This window comes from Suillus paluster (genome assembly GCF_016628075.1).
Source record: "Suillus paluster strain FC165 chromosome Unknown EDB91scaffold_57, whole genome shotgun sequence".
NCBI classification, from domain to species: domain Eukaryota; kingdom Fungi; phylum Basidiomycota; class Agaricomycetes; order Boletales; family Suillaceae; genus Suillus; species Suillus paluster.
The window spans coordinates 95,828-113,663 of record NW_024537617.1 but is presented as its reverse complement, the minus strand read 5'-3'; the positions used below and the strand labels follow the sequence as shown (position 1 = coordinate 113,663).

General features: G+C 48.3%; 4 protein-coding genes across 4 annotated transcripts; all 4 read left to right on the top strand.

Annotated features, from left to right (window-relative positions):
• The first annotated feature begins 6,926 nt into the window (after positions 1-6,926).
• On the top strand, positions 6,927-7,402 carry EDB91DRAFT_1151193 (uncharacterized protein). Its single transcript, XM_041319423.1, has one exon. It carries the CDS (start codon positions 6,974-6,976, stop codon positions 7,181-7,183), a length of 210 nt encoding a protein of 69 aa, XP_041173977.1. The 5' UTR covers positions 6,927-6,973; the 3' UTR covers positions 7,184-7,402.
• A 94-nt stretch (positions 7,403-7,496) lies between these two features.
• Positions 7,497-7,951, top strand: EDB91DRAFT_1058027 (CHAT domain-containing protein; the record flags this gene model as incomplete). Its single annotated transcript, XM_041314126.1, is given in 2 exon segments — positions 7,497-7,759; positions 7,774-7,951. Coding segments are annotated over 2 exon segments (441 nt in total), but the record flags the coding sequence as incomplete, so codon positions are not given.
• A 1,003-nt stretch (positions 7,952-8,954) lies between these two features.
• Positions 8,955-12,101, top strand: EDB91DRAFT_1151189 (Hsp70 protein-domain-containing protein). The gene is made up of 9 exons (XM_041319422.1): positions 8,955-9,271; positions 9,321-10,022; positions 10,075-10,209; positions 10,262-10,344; positions 10,397-10,678; positions 10,731-10,912; positions 10,960-11,179; positions 11,233-11,481; positions 11,544-12,101. The coding sequence occupies exons 1-9, from the start codon at positions 9,032-9,034 to the stop codon at positions 11,992-11,994; spliced, it is 2,544 nt and encodes an 847-aa protein (XP_041173975.1). The 5' UTR covers positions 8,955-9,031; the 3' UTR covers positions 11,995-12,101.
• A 248-nt stretch (positions 12,102-12,349) lies between these two features.
• On the top strand, positions 12,350-17,418 carry EDB91DRAFT_1301961 (uncharacterized protein; the record flags this gene model as incomplete). The annotated part of the gene is made up of 17 exons (XM_041324986.1): positions 12,350-12,429; positions 12,494-12,511; positions 12,573-12,806; positions 12,863-13,361; positions 13,407-13,427; positions 13,480-14,172; positions 14,222-14,577; positions 14,631-14,822; positions 14,870-14,966; positions 15,016-15,033; positions 15,083-15,223; positions 15,279-15,750; positions 15,803-16,113; positions 16,166-16,597; positions 16,645-16,754; positions 16,807-16,995; positions 17,051-17,418. The coding sequence occupies 17 exons, from the start codon at positions 12,350-12,352 to the stop codon at positions 17,214-17,216; spliced, it is 4,029 nt and encodes a 1,342-aa protein (XP_041173974.1). The 3' UTR covers positions 17,217-17,418.
• Between the last annotated feature and the right edge of the window lie 418 nt (positions 17,419-17,836).

Here is a 17,836-nt window from a genome sequence, read left to right as displayed (position 1 = left end):
TCATATATCCATAATACAACTCGCAACAACCAAACCACCAGTGTTAGCGTCTTAATGTCGAGGGTTGCGCAGTGAGCGACTGAAACTGCGGGAGCTGTCAGGGACTCAGGGAAGGAGTGGATGGAGTGGCAGAGGTAAGGTCTATTTGTTGTGACTTTTCACGGCCTCCAAAAGGTCATCACACAGTGCAAAATATGCTGCAAATTCTCGTGCAGCACTTTTAGCAGTCTGTGAACGGAAATGAAAAGAAGTGTTGTGATATGGCAGATACTGGCCAGCTCAAGTTACTATATGTCAAGATCTGTTTTCCGCTTGCTCTAAGCTTGACAGGATCCACGTGGTCGCCGGTCGGCTGTCTAAAACTAGCCCACACCCGTTGTGCCTTCGGCACATGTCTACATATTACATTTACAAAATACTATATACTTTTATTTTAGTTCTGAGGACAGAGGACAGAGGACACGGGAGAATTTTTTGGGAAGGGCAAGAGTCAACAGCAAGACACAAACAGTGAGACTGAAGTTTACCTGGGACACTGGCTTGCAATCCTGTGGCCTCGTACCTCGGCCAGCGGGATGCAAGCCAGTGTCCCAGGTAAACTTCAGTCTCACTGTTTGTGTCTTGCTGTTGACTCTTGCCCTTCCCAAAAAATTCTCCCGTGTCTCTGTCCTATTTTCTGCTTTCCCATTTCTCATTTCTCATTTCCTATCTCCCTCCTGTCTCCTGTCTCCCATCTCCCGTGTCCCATCTCCCCATTCACCCCATTTCTCCATTCTCCACCTTCCCATTCCCATGTTTACCCATTGCCCATTTTTCCTATCTTTATATTTTCGCATTTTTCGCATTTTTCACATTTTTCTATTTGCTTGGTGTTCCTCCCCTTGTTGTGGCTTAACCAATTTTGGACAGTGAGGTCGTATAGTAAGGGAGAACGGTTTTTTGAAATTGAAACTCCGATTGACAGAACCACGCGAAATTTCTAAATCGAGGTTAAGCGAGCTAAGCGTTCCCATGTGGCCTTTAGCGAGCTACGCGTCTCCCACACACAGCCACAAAACCGGTCTCCCATAATATTATGACGAGTCCAAGCCCGTTGTGCCTTCGGCACAGGAAGCAAGCAGAGCACTTTGTGCTCTGCTGGAGGCACCTTTGGTGCCTTGCCTCAATGTGTCTACATATTATTTAATTATAACAAATCAATAATTTCTTACATTATATAGTTTTGTTCTAGTTATGGGATGTTGCACAAACAGTTTGACTGAAGGTTACCTGGGACACTGGCTTGCGATCCCGTGGCCTCGTGCCTCAGCCAGCGGGATGCAAGCCAGTGTCCCAGGTAACCTTCAGTCAAACTGTTTGTGTCTTGCTACTGACTCATGCCTTTCCCCTCAATTCTCCCATCTCTCATCTCCCATCTCCTGTGTCCTGTGTCCTGTTGTCCCATTGTCCCATTGTATTGTGTCCCACTGTCCCATGTCCCATGTCCCATGTCCCATGTCCCATGTCCCGTGTCCCGTGTCCCGTGTCCCGTGTCCCGTGTCCCGTGTCCTGTTTCCCGTGTCCCATTGTCCCATGTCCCATGTCCCATCCTCCTGTCATCCCATTCTCCCATTCTCCCATCCTCCCATTGTCCTCCCATTGTTCTCCCATCCTTCTGTTGTCCTCCTATTGTCCTCCTATCCTCTCATCTCCCCATTCACCCCATTTCTCCATTTTTCATCTTCCCATTCCCATGTTTACTCATTGCCCATTTTTCCCATCTTTATATTTTTGCATTTTCACACTTTCACATTTTCGCATTTTTCATATTTTTCTATTTGCTTGGTGTTCTTTTTCTATCCTATTGTGGCTACATTTTTATGTATACACAATTACAGTACATATACATCATTGTTGTTGGAGCCACCTGCCAAATCAGTCAACCCTTACATACTAATGGACGAAGGTTTGCGCAAAATTCAAACTCCGCTTGACAGAACCACATGGCATTCCCTTTTTCAGCGCTCCAAGGGAGAAGGGATTCAAACAACTGATGCAAGCGACGCAACCGAAACTGCCGAAATACGCAGAATACACGTCTCTCACGGTTTCCCCCATACCATTCTCCCTTACTTTATAGACTAGCCCAAGCCCGTTGTGCCTTCGGCACAGGAAGCAAGCAGAGCACTTTGTGCTCTGCTGGAGGCACCTTTGGTGCCTTGTCTCACTGTGTCTACATATTATTTACTTGTGTGAAATCAATCATTTCTTACATCTTACATTTTAAAAATATTATATAGTTTTGTTTTAGTTATGAGATGTTGCACAAACAGTTTGACTGAAGGTTACCTGGGACACTGGCTTGCAATCCCGTGACCTCGTGCCTCGGCCAGCGGGATGCAAGCCAGTGTCCCAGGTAACCTTCAGTCAAACTATTTGTGTCTTGCTATTGACTCATACACTTCCTCCCAATTATCTGATTTCTGATTTCCTATCTTAAGTGTCCTGTGTCCTGCGTCCCATGTCCTGTGTCCCACTGACCCATTGTCCTGTTGTCCTGTTGTCCCATGCCCCATGTCCCATTGTCCTGTGTCCCATTGTCCTGTTGTCCCATTGTCTTGTGTCCCATTGTCCTGTGTCCTGTTGTCCCATGTCCCATGTCCCATATCCTGTTGTCTTGTGTCCCACTGTCCATTGTCCCATTGTCTCATGTCCCATGTCCCTTTGTCCCTTTGTCCCATGTCCCATGTCCTGTGTCCTGTGTCCTGTGTCCTGTGTCCTATGTCCTGTGTCCTGTGTCCCGTTTCCTGTGTCCCGTGTCCTGTGTCCCGTGTCCTGTGTCCTGTTGTCCTGTCCTCCCATCTCCCATCCTCCTGTCCTCCCATCTCCCATCCTCCTGTCCTCCTGTAGTCCTGTCCTCTCATCCTCCCATTGTCCTCCCATTGTCCTATCCTGTTGTCCTCCTGTTGTCCTCTCATTCTCCCATTGTTCTCCTATCCTTCTCTTGCCTACCATTTCTCCATTCTCCATCTTCCCATTGCCAATTTTTGCCATCTTTATATTTTCGCATTTTTGCATTTTTCACATTTTTCTACTGGCTTGGTGTTCTCTTTTCTCATTTCCCCCAAAAAATCCCAAAATCCCTTTTTGTCCTTCAATTTTTACTATTTATCATCATATATCACAGTTACAGTACATATAAAATCATTGTTGTTGTGCAAAATGGAGGGCCAGTGAGCACCTGCCAATCCCATTGTGGCTCAATTTTTACAAATTCCCAATTTTGGACAGTGAGCTCGTATAGTAAGGGACAATGGTTTTCGCAAATTTAAACTCCGGTTGACAGAACCACATGGGATCCCTTTTTCAGCGACCTTAGCGAAATAAGCATTCCAAGCGGCTTGTAACCGAAAAAACCGACGCTGGCGACACCATGTGCGCTACGCGGAATACCCGTCTCCCACCCCTTCCCCCACACCCTTCTCCCTTACTTTTAAGACGAGTCCAAGCCCGTTGTGCCTTCGGCACAGGAAGCAAGCAGAGCATTTCATGCTCTGCTGGAGGCACCAAAGGTGCCTTGCCTCACTGTGTCTACATATTATTTAATTTTGTGAAATAAATAAATTCTTACATCTTACATTTAAAAATATTATATAGTTTTGTTTTAGCTATGGGATGTTGCACAAACAGTTTGACTGAAGGTTACCTGGGACACAGGCTTGCAATCCCGTGGCCTCGTGCCTCGGCCAGCGGGATGCAAGCCAGTGTCCCAGGTAACCTTCAGTCAAACTGTTTGTGTCATGCTATTGACTCATACACTTCCTCCCAATTATCTGATTTCCTATCTCCCATGTCCTGTGTCCCATGTCCCATGGTTCTGTGTCCCACTGTCCCACTGTCCTGTTGTCCTGTTGTCCTGTTGTTTGTCCTGTTGTCCCGTGTCCCGTTGTCCTGTTGTCCTGTTGTCCCATGTCCTGTTGTCCCGTGTCCCACTGTCCCATTGTCCCATGTCCCATGTCCCATGTCCCATGTCCCATTGTCCCGTGTCCCGTGTCCCGTGTCCCGTGTCCCGTGTCCCATGTCCCGTGTCCCGTGTCCCATGTCCCATGTCCCATTGTCTGTCCTCCTGTCTTCCATCCTCCCATTGTCCTCCCATTGTCCTCCCATCCTCTTGTCCTCTCATCCTCCTATTGTGTCCTCTTGTCCTCCTCTTGTCCTCCCATCCTCCCATTGTTCTCCCATCCTTCTGTTGTCCTCCTATTTTCCTCCCATCCTCCCATCCTCCCTATTCACCCTATTTTTCCATTCTCCATCTTCCCATTCCCCTGTTTACCCATTGCCAATTTTTCCCATCTTTATATTTTCGCAATTTTGCATTTTCACATTTTTGCATTTTGCATTTTGCATTTTTCACATTTTTCTACTTGCTTGGTGTTCTCTTTTCTCTTTTCCCCACAAAAATCCCAAAATCCCTTGTTGTCCTTCAATTTTTACTATTTATTATGTATTCACAGTTGCAGTACATATAAAATTCATTGTTGTTGTGCAAAATGGAGGGCCAGTGAGCACTTGCCAATCCCATTGTGGCTCAATTTTTACAAATTCCCACGTTTGGACAGTGAGCTCGTATAGTAAGGGACAACGGTTTTTGCAAATTCAAACTCCGCTTGACAGAACCACATGGGATCCTCTTTTCAGCGACCTTACCGACGCAACCGAAACAACCGACACTGCCGGAATACGCGGAATACGCGTCTCTCACCCGTTTCCCCCACTACCATTCTCCCTTACTTTATAGATCTGCTATTTCCCGGACAGACGGCATATGGGGGAGCTTCCGGGGCCTCCCACGGGCAGCAAGCAATTGAGACATGTGCATGAGTCCTCGAGGCTAGAGTCATCGTTGCTTCTGAGACGCCCACGACAGTTCTCTGCGTTCATTTGGCGGGGCCTTCAAGCAAATCAACAAAGCACAACATACTTACCCCTTTTTTTTGCGGAACAATCTTGCTAAGGGATAACTGACCCTTGACGTGGCTGGATAGATCGGTGAGCAAGAAAATAGTGATGAGAAGGAAAATATCCAGACAGCGGCTGTTAGTGAGTTTGAAAACCACTACTAACCGCCAACCGCCTGTCAGTGTCACTTAGACTCGCGACCAGTCCGTCTATGAGGCAAGCCGGCGACTTGCCTCATAGACGGGCTGGTCACTAGTCTACCTGTCACTAATGAAAGTAAAGAGATAAATTGGAGATGAAAGATATGCGATCAATGAATACCCCTCCATCGTGACAAACCAATCAGCGTATCACAAGCAACAGTTATATCATACCTCCCACCCACAACCCTAGCCGGCACGCCCCTCCTACTATCCCTCAATCCTACTAACCTAGCATCATCCACTAATTCCTGCTTCTGATAAACATTAAACCACGGATTACACCAATCACAACCCGCACCATCCTCGTACCTCACCCCCCTCCTCTTCATGGCCTCCCTCATAGCCTCAGTCAGGAAATTTTGCACGCCCTCGGGACATCCTGTGAGGGCTCCATCCAATACATTCCTCCTCATCGACCAAATGTCACCATCCAGCGCCAATAAATCTGGCGGTGAGAGTTGTAGTAAGTCGCGCAAGTTGGCGCCGCCGATGGTTGCTTGTACAGGCGTCGTGTCGGGACCCCGTGTTGATTCTGTTTCCAGCCGACATATGACGCCGGTCAACAGAGAGAAATTCCGCTGAGCCTCGAGGGAGAGTCTTTCAACGTCGCATCTTAGACGTCGTAATTCGTCTGTGGGGGTGTAATCCATCGTGTTTGAATGGCTAGACACTGTGTTTAGAGCTTCTTGTGGTGTCGCGGTCGTTGGTGAGCAGCTAGCGAGAGTGAGGTTCAGCCTATCGCAGAAAATGCTGCAATTCACAAGTACCTGACGGGAGTACTCAGTCTCAGTACTAGGCCTGTGCTACGAGTTAGTCCATGTGAATGCGAGTAATGGATGATACACACCCCAGCGTCGTGCGGAACAATACTGAGGTGGAATACTGATGCTATTGCGATGCTTAAGTACTTAATCGACGGATCATCACGATCTCCGATGTAACTTTAAGCTTTAGGTTTGCCCTTTGCCTTTTACCCTTTGCCCCCTACCCTCTACCTTCGACCCTCGTCGCCACCAAAGTCGTGGTGTAATGATGCGCAGTGGCAAAAGCAAACCCAGGGCAGGCGAGCAGAGGAGGGTAAGTGTCCCCGGTTCAAATGACGGACTTTGCACTTAAATGCTGATAGAAAAATCGGCGGTCTTATGAGGAGTAGTCTGAAGTATGCGTGTCTCCTGCTTGCCATGCAAATGTCAAGTTTGGGTCAGCATGGGCTGAAGCAGGGTATGGTCCCCGTCCCAAAGCTGAACGAGGTGGATAATAGACATTGAGGGATTCCGAAGGTATATTTAAGAGGAAGACCTAACAAGATACTAGGTTTGGTGAGACGTGTCTCCGTTCGGAGCTCATGGTATTGGGTGTATCGTAGCTGCGGTTACGCACCAAGTTCGCGACTCCGATTGCATAAATTCCAGAAAGTGGAATTGGAAGCTGCGAGTCTGTCTTGGTCCGCCATACATCCAGCGGTGATTGATATTGATGTTGTCGGCGTTCTAGAGCAACACCGTCCTTTCTAAGTACTAGTAGTACGGTAGATCTGTCGGGACTCGGTACGAACTTGAAGTTGAAGGTCGTTCGTATTCAGATATGAGCGACATATCATTTTAAGACACGGTAGCCTAACAATAGCTGATAAAACCACTATACGGCCTTCACTTGAAGTTGCCCTCATTAGAACTCGAAGATAGCGTTACGAGCAACATCAAAGAGGTGGGTCCGGTTTCGAGCTTGTTGCAGGAAATGATGTTTCGGTCTTTGCCGATTGTGAGGCCAGTGGCTCCTATCCTAGTACTACTGTCCGTCTAGTGGAGGACTGGAACACAGCTGCGGAAGAGATGCGGAAGATTGAGGGCTTCGGTCGCTTCCTACTCCCCCCCTTGGTTTTCGATCTCCAAGATGCGGCTCGTGAAGGGCCCATTATCGTGCTCGTTGCAAACAAGTCGTCTTGCCATGCCATCATTATCCCGCACAGGCAACCTCCGACTAGCATCCAACTTCCTACCAATTTTCTGAAACTCATGCTATTGTTGCACGCACTGCGATAGTCCGCCCTGTGGTTGACAATCTAGGCAGAGTTGCAAAACCTGGGTCGCGAATGTGGTGGTGCCAAACCTCGTTCTTCAACTTCCTCCCTTTGCAGCTATACATTTCTTCCTACACCCATCGCTCACCGCGCTGATCAAGGCTCGCGGACGTTATGACAGGTCCCTGCCAGTGTCCTTTGCTGTCATTGGTCAGAACCACCCACCACGCCATTCATATCCTTTGGAAGCTGTCGAGCCTGAACTGAACTTGGTGCAGAGTCTCCTCCCCCCTTCCCCGACTGTTTCCTTTACCAAAGTCACGAGCGCTGAATAAACGAAATCGAGCGCCCTGCGCACATTGCAAGATAACCATTGGATCCATCTTGCCTGCCACGGGACACAAAACTTTGCGGAACCCTTCAAGTCGGCATTTCCCATGCGCGACCAACCACTTGAACTTCTAGATATCAGTCACATGGATCTGTCTCGGCACGAATTTGCATTTCTTTCTGCTTGTCAGACCGCAGTCGGTGACTTGAAACCTCCTGACGAAGCCATTTACTTGGCGGCTGGCCTACAATTTTCCGGGGTGACACCGTGACTCGGAAGAGTGTCATTGGTACATTTTGGAATGTCAACGACAGCACAGTGCATCACTTAGTCGAGGAATTTCACAAGAATTTTTGTGGGGATGACAACATGAATTCCAAAAGATGGCACAAAGCAGTCCAGTCGTTGAAAGACGTGCCCTTGGATCAGCGCATCATGTTCATGCATATCGGCTTATGATCAATTTCGTGCGTCCTCCCTTACGATCAAAGCGTTCTCGAGACAATCTGACGACTTCGCGTGTAGCATCCAGCTGTGGCCTATAGCTACGTGCAGCCTGTGGCGAAGGAACACACGCTGATATTTCAGACTTTAGGAATATATACCTCCTCATGTATACCTAATCTCGAATTCCAATTGTATCTCTCAGTCTTCTGCGTCATGACTAAGGCCAACGCATGGATAACAACGAAATTTAAAGCTATTCCATTGGTTTGATTACAGATCTGATATAACACATCATAGCGGCAAGACACAGTTGCGATAGACATGATAGTCACGTCTCTGAATTGCATGACTTGCGATCAACCAGTATCAAAAACATCCGCCTACGTATGATTTCCTTGGCCTAATGCTCCGCATTGAACTTCGCAAAACGACTACGCACAGTCCGGTAAATGCTGAGCCTCATCAGTAAATTAGTATTCTACACTGAAAGCACGAAACGCTCAGCTCACGACATATATAATTCCATAAGTGTGAAAATGTACTTGCAGTATGGTATGATCACAGGTTCACATGGATGTTACTGATCATTCATGGCTATCAGCAGGCGGCGATATAGGAGCCATTTAGGGCACAACGAGCTAAATCATCAAGACAGCGCGGTGCGGAGATATGTGTGTGTTTGCAACTAGATCTAGATACCTGTCAGCAATTTATTGATCGTGTACGAAGAAAAAGACGAATGAGAAGTAGTACGTCCCGTGTCTAATGATCATCCGAGACTTGGAGATGGGTTACTACATCGTAGTAAGGGCGTTCTTGAATGTTCTCCAAGCATGCGCAAATGCAGCACCGAAATACAGTGCTTAGGGAGAGCTTGGTTTGAGTCGGAGGAAAATCGAATCAGCTACTTAGCCAGATATCCTACGAGTACATGTTGATCAAACAGTTGAGGAACGTTGAGGAGTTACTAGGCTAAGGAAAGGCTGTTTCGGCACTTGCCGATTGTATGTCGTGGAACCTGCAATACTTCAACTCAGTACTTCCTGTTGTTCAATGCTCTTTCCCTGCTGATATAGATACCCGGTCCTCGTTATGCCTTATCTTTCGCTCAGAAGGGCCCTTACGCTCTTCGTTTTCTTTGCTGTTGTTTTCGAGAGTTCATTGGCATCAATACTGGCAGTTGACTATGGGTCAGACTGGATTAAGGCTTCGCTCATGAAGCCCGGCGTGCCTTTCGACGTGCTGCTCAACAAGGACTCGAAGCGGAAGATACAATCCTCGGTCGCATGGAAGAAAGACGAAAGATTATTTGGGTCCGACGCGGCGAACATCGTGAGTGTCGTGTCTGCAACATTCTGCGCTTGGTCTGACCGGTACACAGGCGTCCCGTTTCCCTCAGGACTCATTCTCATCCCTAAAATACCTCGAAGGCGCACCATTCAACTCCGACATTGCCACATATTTCACCTCCATATCCACTGCTCAAATTTCTGAGACAGACCGCAAAACCGTTGCGCTGAAACAAAGTGATGGCACGGAATGGAGTACGGAGGAGTTGGTCGCGATGCAGCTTTCATATGTGAAGAAGCTTGCAGAGGATCTAGCAGGCGAGCCGGTGAACGAAGTCATCCTCACCGTTCCACCGTACTTCTCCCAGTTTGAACGCGACTCCATTACAGACGCGATAGAAATTGCGGGACTCAGAACGCTGGCATTGATCAACGATGGTACTGCAGTAGCAGTAAACTACGCTATGACCAGGACATTCTCGACGACTCCCGAATACCACGTCATCTACGACGCCGGCGCATCGTCAACACGTGCCACGGTAGTTTCGTTCGCCGCAGCTGAGGATCCCAAGACGAAGGCATCGTACACGCAGATTAATGTTCTGGGCGTAGGGCATGACCGAAATACGGGCGGAACAGAGCTGGACCTGAGGTTACGGGATATTTTGACGGACAGTTTTATCTCAAAACACCGGCGAGATATCCGAAAGGACAAGCGCGGCATGGCTAAACTTTGGAAGGAAGCTGGACGTGTCAAAGCCATCCTCAGTGCCAACTCCGACGCGACCTCGACGGTAAGCAGCGTAGCCAGATGTAAGGTGTACTTTTGATGCTCACGGTTATCAGGTGGAGAGTGTTGCATTTGACATTGACTTCAAGACCAAGGTCACCCGCGCACAGTTTGAGAACGCTTGTAAAGACCTCCACTCGCGTTTTGCAAGGCCCATCTCTGATGCACTTGCGAATGCTGAGCTTTCATTGGTACCCAATCCCTGTAGATTATTTTTGCAGATATTGTCTGACACACGTACAGACAGATATCTCTTCCGTTATTTTAACAGGCGGCAGTTCACGCACGCCTATGGTTCAGGCCGCTGTAAAAGCAGCTGTTGGCGAGTAAGTATCTCGTTCTGTCTTTCTGAACCCTTGATTTTACATGTTTTATTAGAGATCGCATCGCACTTAATGTCAACGCCGACGAATCCGCCGTGCTTGGCGCAGCGCTTCATGGGGCTTCCCTTTCTCGTCAATTCAAGACCAAGGACATTCGTGTCACTGATACCCTAATACATGACGTCCAGGCGTCCTATCTCGCATCTAATCCCGGAACGCGAACGATCCATACGACAGTATTGCCTGCTGGGTCGAAGCATGGTGCAAGAAAGACTCTGACGTTCAAGCGTAAAGAGGATTTCTCTTTGGTACTGAACTATCCCAATGAAGTCATGTCGTACGTTTCCCGCATATACGCATTGTTCACGTTTTATTAATGTTGTGTCTAGTGGCTTTCCCCGTGAGATCCTTGAAGCGAAGATTGTGGGCATTCCCGAGGCCATCGGTAACCTCACTGAACGCGGCGCAATCGACCCGGTAATAAAGGCGACTGTCGTACTTTCCGAATCTGGCTTTGTGTCTGTCAGAGACGCTGTAGCATACGGTGAGATTAAAGACGACTCCATCAGTGGTACGTATTTTCTCTTTTTGCCATTCTTAGTCATGAAGCTTGAACAGGGAAACTGAAAGGCCTCTTTGGAGGCGGTGGTGACCAGGTACCATTAGAGACTGACCTTGATGAAGGAGCCCCAAAGGACGGGAAGAAGGATAAGGAGAAGAAGGATAAGGCCAAGAAACCGGATATGAAAGACCAAAGCACTATTCCACTTGAGATCGAAATTGTGTACAATGCGCAAGGCCCAATGAGTCCTGCGGCGAAACGGGCTGCCCGTGACCGGTATGTTTGCATTGTCTCTGCCCATGAAACCGATTAAAGTCATGTTGCGACAGTCTCAGGGCATTAGACAACATGGAGGTTTCGAAGCAACGTCGGGAAGAAGCACACAACACTCTCGAAGGATACCTGTATAAGCTACGGGATCTCTTGGATGACGGTCCAGACACGCCATTCACGAAATGCTCGCAGCCATCTGAGAGGCAAGCACTCTCGAACAAACTCTCGGAGACTATCACATGGTTACATGACGAAGGAGACACTGCCGATACAATGAAGCTATGGGAGAAACGATCAGTTCTTGAGTAAGCGTTGTTTTTTTTTGGGGGGAAGCAAGACGATTCGACTACTTACTATTTCTCGATAGGCTTCTGGAGAAACCAATCGTGCATCGCTACAAGGAGATCGAGGCTTTCCCACAGGCGCTGAATAACTCACAAATGTGGAACTGGAGTACGCGATTATTCCTCACTCAAGCTCGGGAGAACATTACAGCAGACGCTATCGTCGGTGTTCCTTCGAAGTGGACGTCCGAGGAACTTGATGCGCTCGAGAAAGCACTCAAGGAGCACGAAAGTTGGCTTAATGAAGGCGTTGAGCGGCAAAAGAAGACAAAGATGAATGAAGACCCGGCGATAGAGACTAAGGAGATGCGGGAGCGAGCGAAGAAGTTGGAGCAGCACCTGCAAAGATTGGTAAGGAGAAAGGCACCCAAAGTCAAAAAGACGCCCGCGAAGTCTGGTGACGCTAATGGGTCGTCATCTGCGGAGCCAACACAGACGGCTGGAGATAGACAACCAGGACATGACGAATTGTAGATGTCAACGCTTATACTTACTAATTATTGATGGAAATCGGAATAGACGCATTTTGCATCGTCCGTTAGTCTCCATGAATTCAAATACGTTTTTCAGTTGTGCAGTCACTGCAATATTGCGCGTAAGTGGGCGTCTGCTACGGGTTTGACATAAATACGTGTGTTTGTTGGTGCTTGCCAAGGGCTAAAGTAGCCTATGATACAACTATCCGAAGGTACAGCTTCTATCGGTAGATAATCTCAGCTCTCCTCCCATAAAGAGTGTTCATCGCCGCCCCTCGATCTATCGGAATCCGACTCTTTTGCGCAGACTTGGTCGGCGCCGTGTTCAGAACTCTCAACATCTGCTGTAACCCATGTCCAGGCGGAGCTACGAGAGCAGTGCTCACGAGAAACGCATTTCCAAGTATCGTGTCAATGACGACGATTTATTTGAGTGTGTATAATCAGTCAACACCGTCCATCTCATGTAATTGATTGTCTTCGGGTCCACGACATAGATATGTCCTTCGTGTAGCGTGCGTACCCTTACCCAGACACGTACTAGCCCAAACCTCACATATTTTCTGCCATCCGCAGTATACTCAGCTATGTCATCCAGCCGAAAGTATCGAATCATCATGCTAACGCGTTGGAGGTAAAGGAGAAGGAATACCACTCAAAATTCTCAGGAGCCATATCCAACTCCATCGTATCCATAGGCGACATATTCAAGGAAATCAGGGATGGGTCAAAGAGCGTCAAGTTTCCAGAGAAACTCCTCAAAGTCTTGGAGCAGAGACTGCAGAATATAGCAATGGGGAAAGATGCTGCGTCCGTAGCATAGTTATCATGTGTTTTGTGACTATATGCTGACGCCAGGGTTGCAGGTACTCTGACCAACTAACAAGGCGAACTATGGCCGTTTTCTATGGGCAGTTCATGGGGGACCCATTCAGGAGGCAGATGAAGGAGAACAGGAGCATAGAGGAATTGATCTTGATGTTTGCCTCACAATCCACCAGTGTGCTCAGGAAGGAGCCCACGCTCGCTGATGACGGGTGGAAGGTCGAGGTGAATAATCAAATCGCACAGTTCGTGAAGATGCTTCGGGATTGCTTGAAGACTCTCAGCCATGTTTCGCCCGAGCTCAATTCACGGCTGGATATGTATCAGGCCAAGCTTGCACCACCGCAGTCTTCGAATGACTCGGGGTATGACTCTGCATCCGTGTCGCGCGACCGGGGAGATTCTATCAGCACACAGCCGAGTATCAGCGCCAGCATTTCAGACATGCCCTTGGTGATGATTGTGGGACGACTGTTCAAGATCCCTGAGAACGCCATGCAGAGCGAGGTGGATAGGATGCGGAAAACATGTACAGAGAAGGTAAGTGGTGTTCTTTCGGTTGATCTTGTCGCTGAACATCAGTAGGCCGCTCTTATAGACCTTAAGGTGAGACGACAGGTGAAGGAAGAGTTGTGCATTGACCGTGCGGATATCGCAGACTTGCCTCAAGAACATTAACGCTGGCGCACCATTCCCCGGTCGACGGGAAGACTTCAGCAGTGATGCTGCGTGGAACCATTGGCGCACTCAGGAAACTTCGATTCTGTCGCAGCTCATGGTAGCGATGATGTCCCTAAATCCTGAACTTGCGAAGTCCATGCCTTCAGACGGTTCCACCTATTCTCCATCGGGGGCTCGTCCAGGTTCGTTGTCATCTTCTCGTGTCGACTCCCCTGGTGGAACGACACGACATACTTCGATCGGGAGCCGACGTTCGTTCTTCGGAGCCGTGGACGAAGGTGAGGAGAACAACAGCAACGGGGAGAACGACGACGACGACGAGATTCGTGTTGGCCACAATTTCACGTTTATTCCGCCAAATCCCAGGAAGTTCTACAGGCGTCTCATCGAATACTGTCTCGTCACGGATCTTGAGTTGATGTTCAGCCCCGAAGTGGACGATGCTGACGAAGTGCCTCTGAGTATTCTCAGTCCTCCTCATGTGGAACTTATAAACGAGTGTGCGATGCGCTGGCGCATAAACCATACGTACCGTGCCACATGTTTCTTGGATCAAATCAAGCAACTATATGAGCGCAGCGACGTTCCCATGGAATGCATACCAGAGGCCCTGCAAGGTATCACGAAGGTACTGCAAGATCTCGAGGTTGACAAGTGGTCCATCCAGGATGTGCGTGGTGAATCCACATGATCTAACGTTTCGCTGAGTTTCTTGATAGTCGGAACTATTAGCATCTATCTATGGCGGACTCTACAACCTCTTCCTCTCTTCTCTGTATCACGCCATGGATGCCTTGCCGAACCTAAAAGCCAGCGCGGTCCAGCCATATCTCACTATTCTCGACCACGTACGGGAGAGTGGACTCGTTGACCGTTTTGAGGCAGATATCAGTACTCGTCTGTCAGACCTGACATCTCGCATACAAGATGTGTCAGTTCAGTATTATCAAGAGAAGATGCGAACTTTGCAAGCAAGCCCCGGAGTCAACAGGGCGTTGCCATTGCTGCTGATGACGGACGAACTAGAGAAGGGAGCAAAACAGTTGGACAAGCGATTCCCTGATCCGCTTGTTGGGTATGACCTTGCACGAAGCGTTGTCTTCGGGATGCTGATACGTATGTGCTTAGACGGGTGGATTTGGTCTCGCTTGTAGTGGAGGCTCAAGTTCCGCTATTTGTCAAGGATCTTCAGAACTCCTCGAAGCGTTTGTACGAATCGTCGATGAATGGTCCAACACCAGACGTGCCTATACAAGATATATTTTCTCTTTATCGACGAACGAAAGCGTTGTTGTCAATGTACAAGGCATTTGTTCCCAAGTGAGTGATTTCATGGCGTTTAGGGCGATAACCTCACTGCTTGTAAGGGGACAACTGGAGTTTGATCTTGGGCAGCTTTTCGCGCCGTACGTTCATCAATGGCTCATTGACACAGACAATAAGACAGGCCAGTGGGTGCAAGCTGTAAGTCTTATTCGTAGTTGTTGGGACTGATCTGAACAAGACTTATCAGGCAATAGCGGCGGATCAGGTTCGTATCGTGTCTGTATTCTCCCGTTTTCCACTGATGTCTGCCTTAGTTTGAGGCAGAGAATACGGAAGGACATAGTGCATCTATTGTTGATCTCTTTGACTCTCTACGTAGTCCGATAACTTTCTTGCAGGACCTCGAGTGGTCAGATGAGTATCAGGAGGCGAGATTTTTCACCAGTCTCTCCAGGGTGCCAATTCAGTGCATTTTCATCGTATGACGTTTGCTGATGGTGTTATTCCCAGACGATATCCAAGGCAATCGAGCAGTACTGCCGCTCTGTCGAAGAGCTTTTCATGACAGAGATGTTCCCGCGACCAGCAGATTACTTGCAGCCGCAGAAGTCCTCTGCTTGGCTCGAGAAAGCCAAGTCCCTTGCAACAACAGGCGAGAAGAAAGTCGAGCCGTTCAACTTCCGCCCAGAGTCTTGCGTCAAGCTGAACAACGTCGAAGCTGCACGCAAACTCCTTGACAATCTGTACAACCAGGTGCAAGTGGACAAGGTCGCTGATACGATTGCTAATCACGGGCCACCTGTTCCTGACAAGAATGAGCGGCCGCGATTCTTGTTTGCTGTGAAGATTGTTATGGCGGAGGACTTGGTAGCCCTTGATGGCAGTCCGTCATCATTGCTGGACACTTTCGTGACGCTCAGCGACGAGGCTGGGAATCGCCTTGTGAAGACGAGGACGATTTATGAGAGCTTGAACCCGCGTTGTAAGTCTCTCCACCAAAACCCATGAACATGATTCATTTATATGGTGAAAAGGGGAAGAGACTCATGACATATCGGTCGACAAGCCTTTGTGGTTAATGTGCAGTATACGTGATCGCGCGCTCGTGGGTCAACATGACGTTGTTGGCCGGTCCTTCATATGTCTCAACCCCAAGGAGTTTGGCGACTTCTTAACCCATGATGTATGGCTGAACCTTGAGAATACTAACAATGGCCACCAAGGGAGGATACTTCTTCGAATCAGCATGGAAGGGGAGAAGGATGACGTTCAGTTCTACTTTGGCCGAGCTTTCCGATTCTTGAAGCGGAGTGAGGGAGACATGATGCGAATATTTATCGACAAAGTAAGCTAATCACGATGTTTGCGTTCCTGTTCTTAGTCTCATTGATTGCTAGATGTCACCATATATACGACAGTCGCTGTCTCGACCCATCCTCAAAACCCTGATCAAAGCTGGATCTCTAGGGCTAGATTACAATAAGGCACTAGGGAATGTGACGGCGCTCTATCGCTCAGCGTTGGGCTCCAACGCCAGCGAGGTGCAGGTACCTCTCCCTCACAACGAGAAACCTCGCGTTCGGCCCGAGGAGCTCACTGACGTTGAGATTGAGCGTGCCATTGTTCCTCTATTCGACTATTTCGACGCCAACCTTCAAATTCTCAACACCTATCTTAGCGAAACCGCAAAAGATATGGTGATGATGAGAGTCTGGAAGGAGATCCTAGTCGTAATAGAGGGTCTGCTCATACCGCCTTTGTCTAAACTCTCGAGCGACATGAAACCACTGAGTGACAAGGAGGTGGATATTGTTTTCAAGTGGCTGAAGGTGCGAGCAGTCCTTCTATATACATACCTTTTCTGATGGCTTCAAAGTTCCTCCGCGACTATTTCCATGCGGAAGGCGAAGGCGTTCCACTGGAAAAACTGCAGAATCAGAAATATCGGGATGTTGTTTCCATTCGCTTGTACTACGACTGGCATACGTACGCGATCTCGTTTCATGTACTGGTAACGACGCTTCATTTTTTCTTGCAGGGATACTCTCATGGAAGAGTGCGTGCGTGCCATGCAACAAAGCTTGCGTGAAGCTGTTCCTGTCAAGAAGCGCGTGAAGAGCGTCTATAATCAACGGAATCTGGGGACCATCAAGGAACGCAAGAAGGTAAAGAAAGAAGAGAAGGAAGTATCTAACGGTGAAACTATTATGAGAATTCTCCGCATGAGGTAAGCATTTCATGTCCCTGCGATCATCATTTAAGGTGCTCACCGAGGAATTTAGATCAAACACACAAGAGTTCATTGCTCAGCAGCTTGAGATGATGACAACTGTGCAAGCCGAGCGCGAACGCGCACAAGCTGATAAACAACAGCGAAGATCTCTACGACCGCGGCAGGTCCAGGGGGAAATTCCCGAAGTTCCGCCATTGCCTTCCGCTGTCTCATAGCCTTCGTGTATCACAAACCGTATACCCTGCAGGCCATTTGTGTCATCTGTTGACGTATTTCGAGATGGGACGATGTACTTACCTAGTGTTGTCCAATAACTTTTGAATTTTACAAGGCGCAAGTAATGGTATGACGATTAGTTCTTTGACGAGCCTGCTCAACAGGGGGATTGCTGTTCTATTATGATATTGGAGTGACTCTTGGAGATTTGATGCAGCAGCCTGGTGGAGGGGGGTAGGCGAAGGCAACAATCAACTGTGAATGATTCCTTTGAAACTCGAATGATACCTGCACCTCTTGTCATTCGAAACGCCGTAAAGCATAATGAGACAATGACCCGGTAATTCATTCGGAATGGGCTCAAAAAGGTGCGACTTGTGGTGGCGTAAGTTATTAATGCCCTTAAAGTTGCATCGTCCATAACGTCGGGTCTGGTATGGTTTTCGCTGCGATCCAAGTAGGTTGTATATGCGTAAAACCCAGTGAGCTGCACCAGCTTAAAGCAAACAAAGACCTACGAATCACGATGGCTTGACCCGCCTCAATGTGAATGGGTTCCTGGATTGGAAGTTCAAAAAAGGCTTCACATCCTTGGGGAGAAACAACGCAAAATCTCGTG

Coding starts and splice junctions, on each gene's coding strand:
- EDB91DRAFT_1151193 (XM_041319423.1), top strand. CDS start 6,974: ATGCGGAAGATTGAGGGCTTCGGTCGCTTCCTACTCCCCCCCTTGGTT.
- EDB91DRAFT_1151189 (XM_041319422.1), top strand. CDS start 9,032: ATGCCTTATCTTTCGCTCAGAAGGGCCCTTACGCTCTTCGTTTTCTTT. Junction 9,272..9,320: donor GGTCCGACGCGGCGAACATC/GTGAGTGTCGTG, acceptor ACCGGTACACAG/GCGTCCCGTTTCCCTCAGGA. Junction 10,913..10,959: donor TAAAGACGACTCCATCAGTG/GTACGTATTTTC, acceptor AAGCTTGAACAG/GGAAACTGAAAGGCCTCTTT.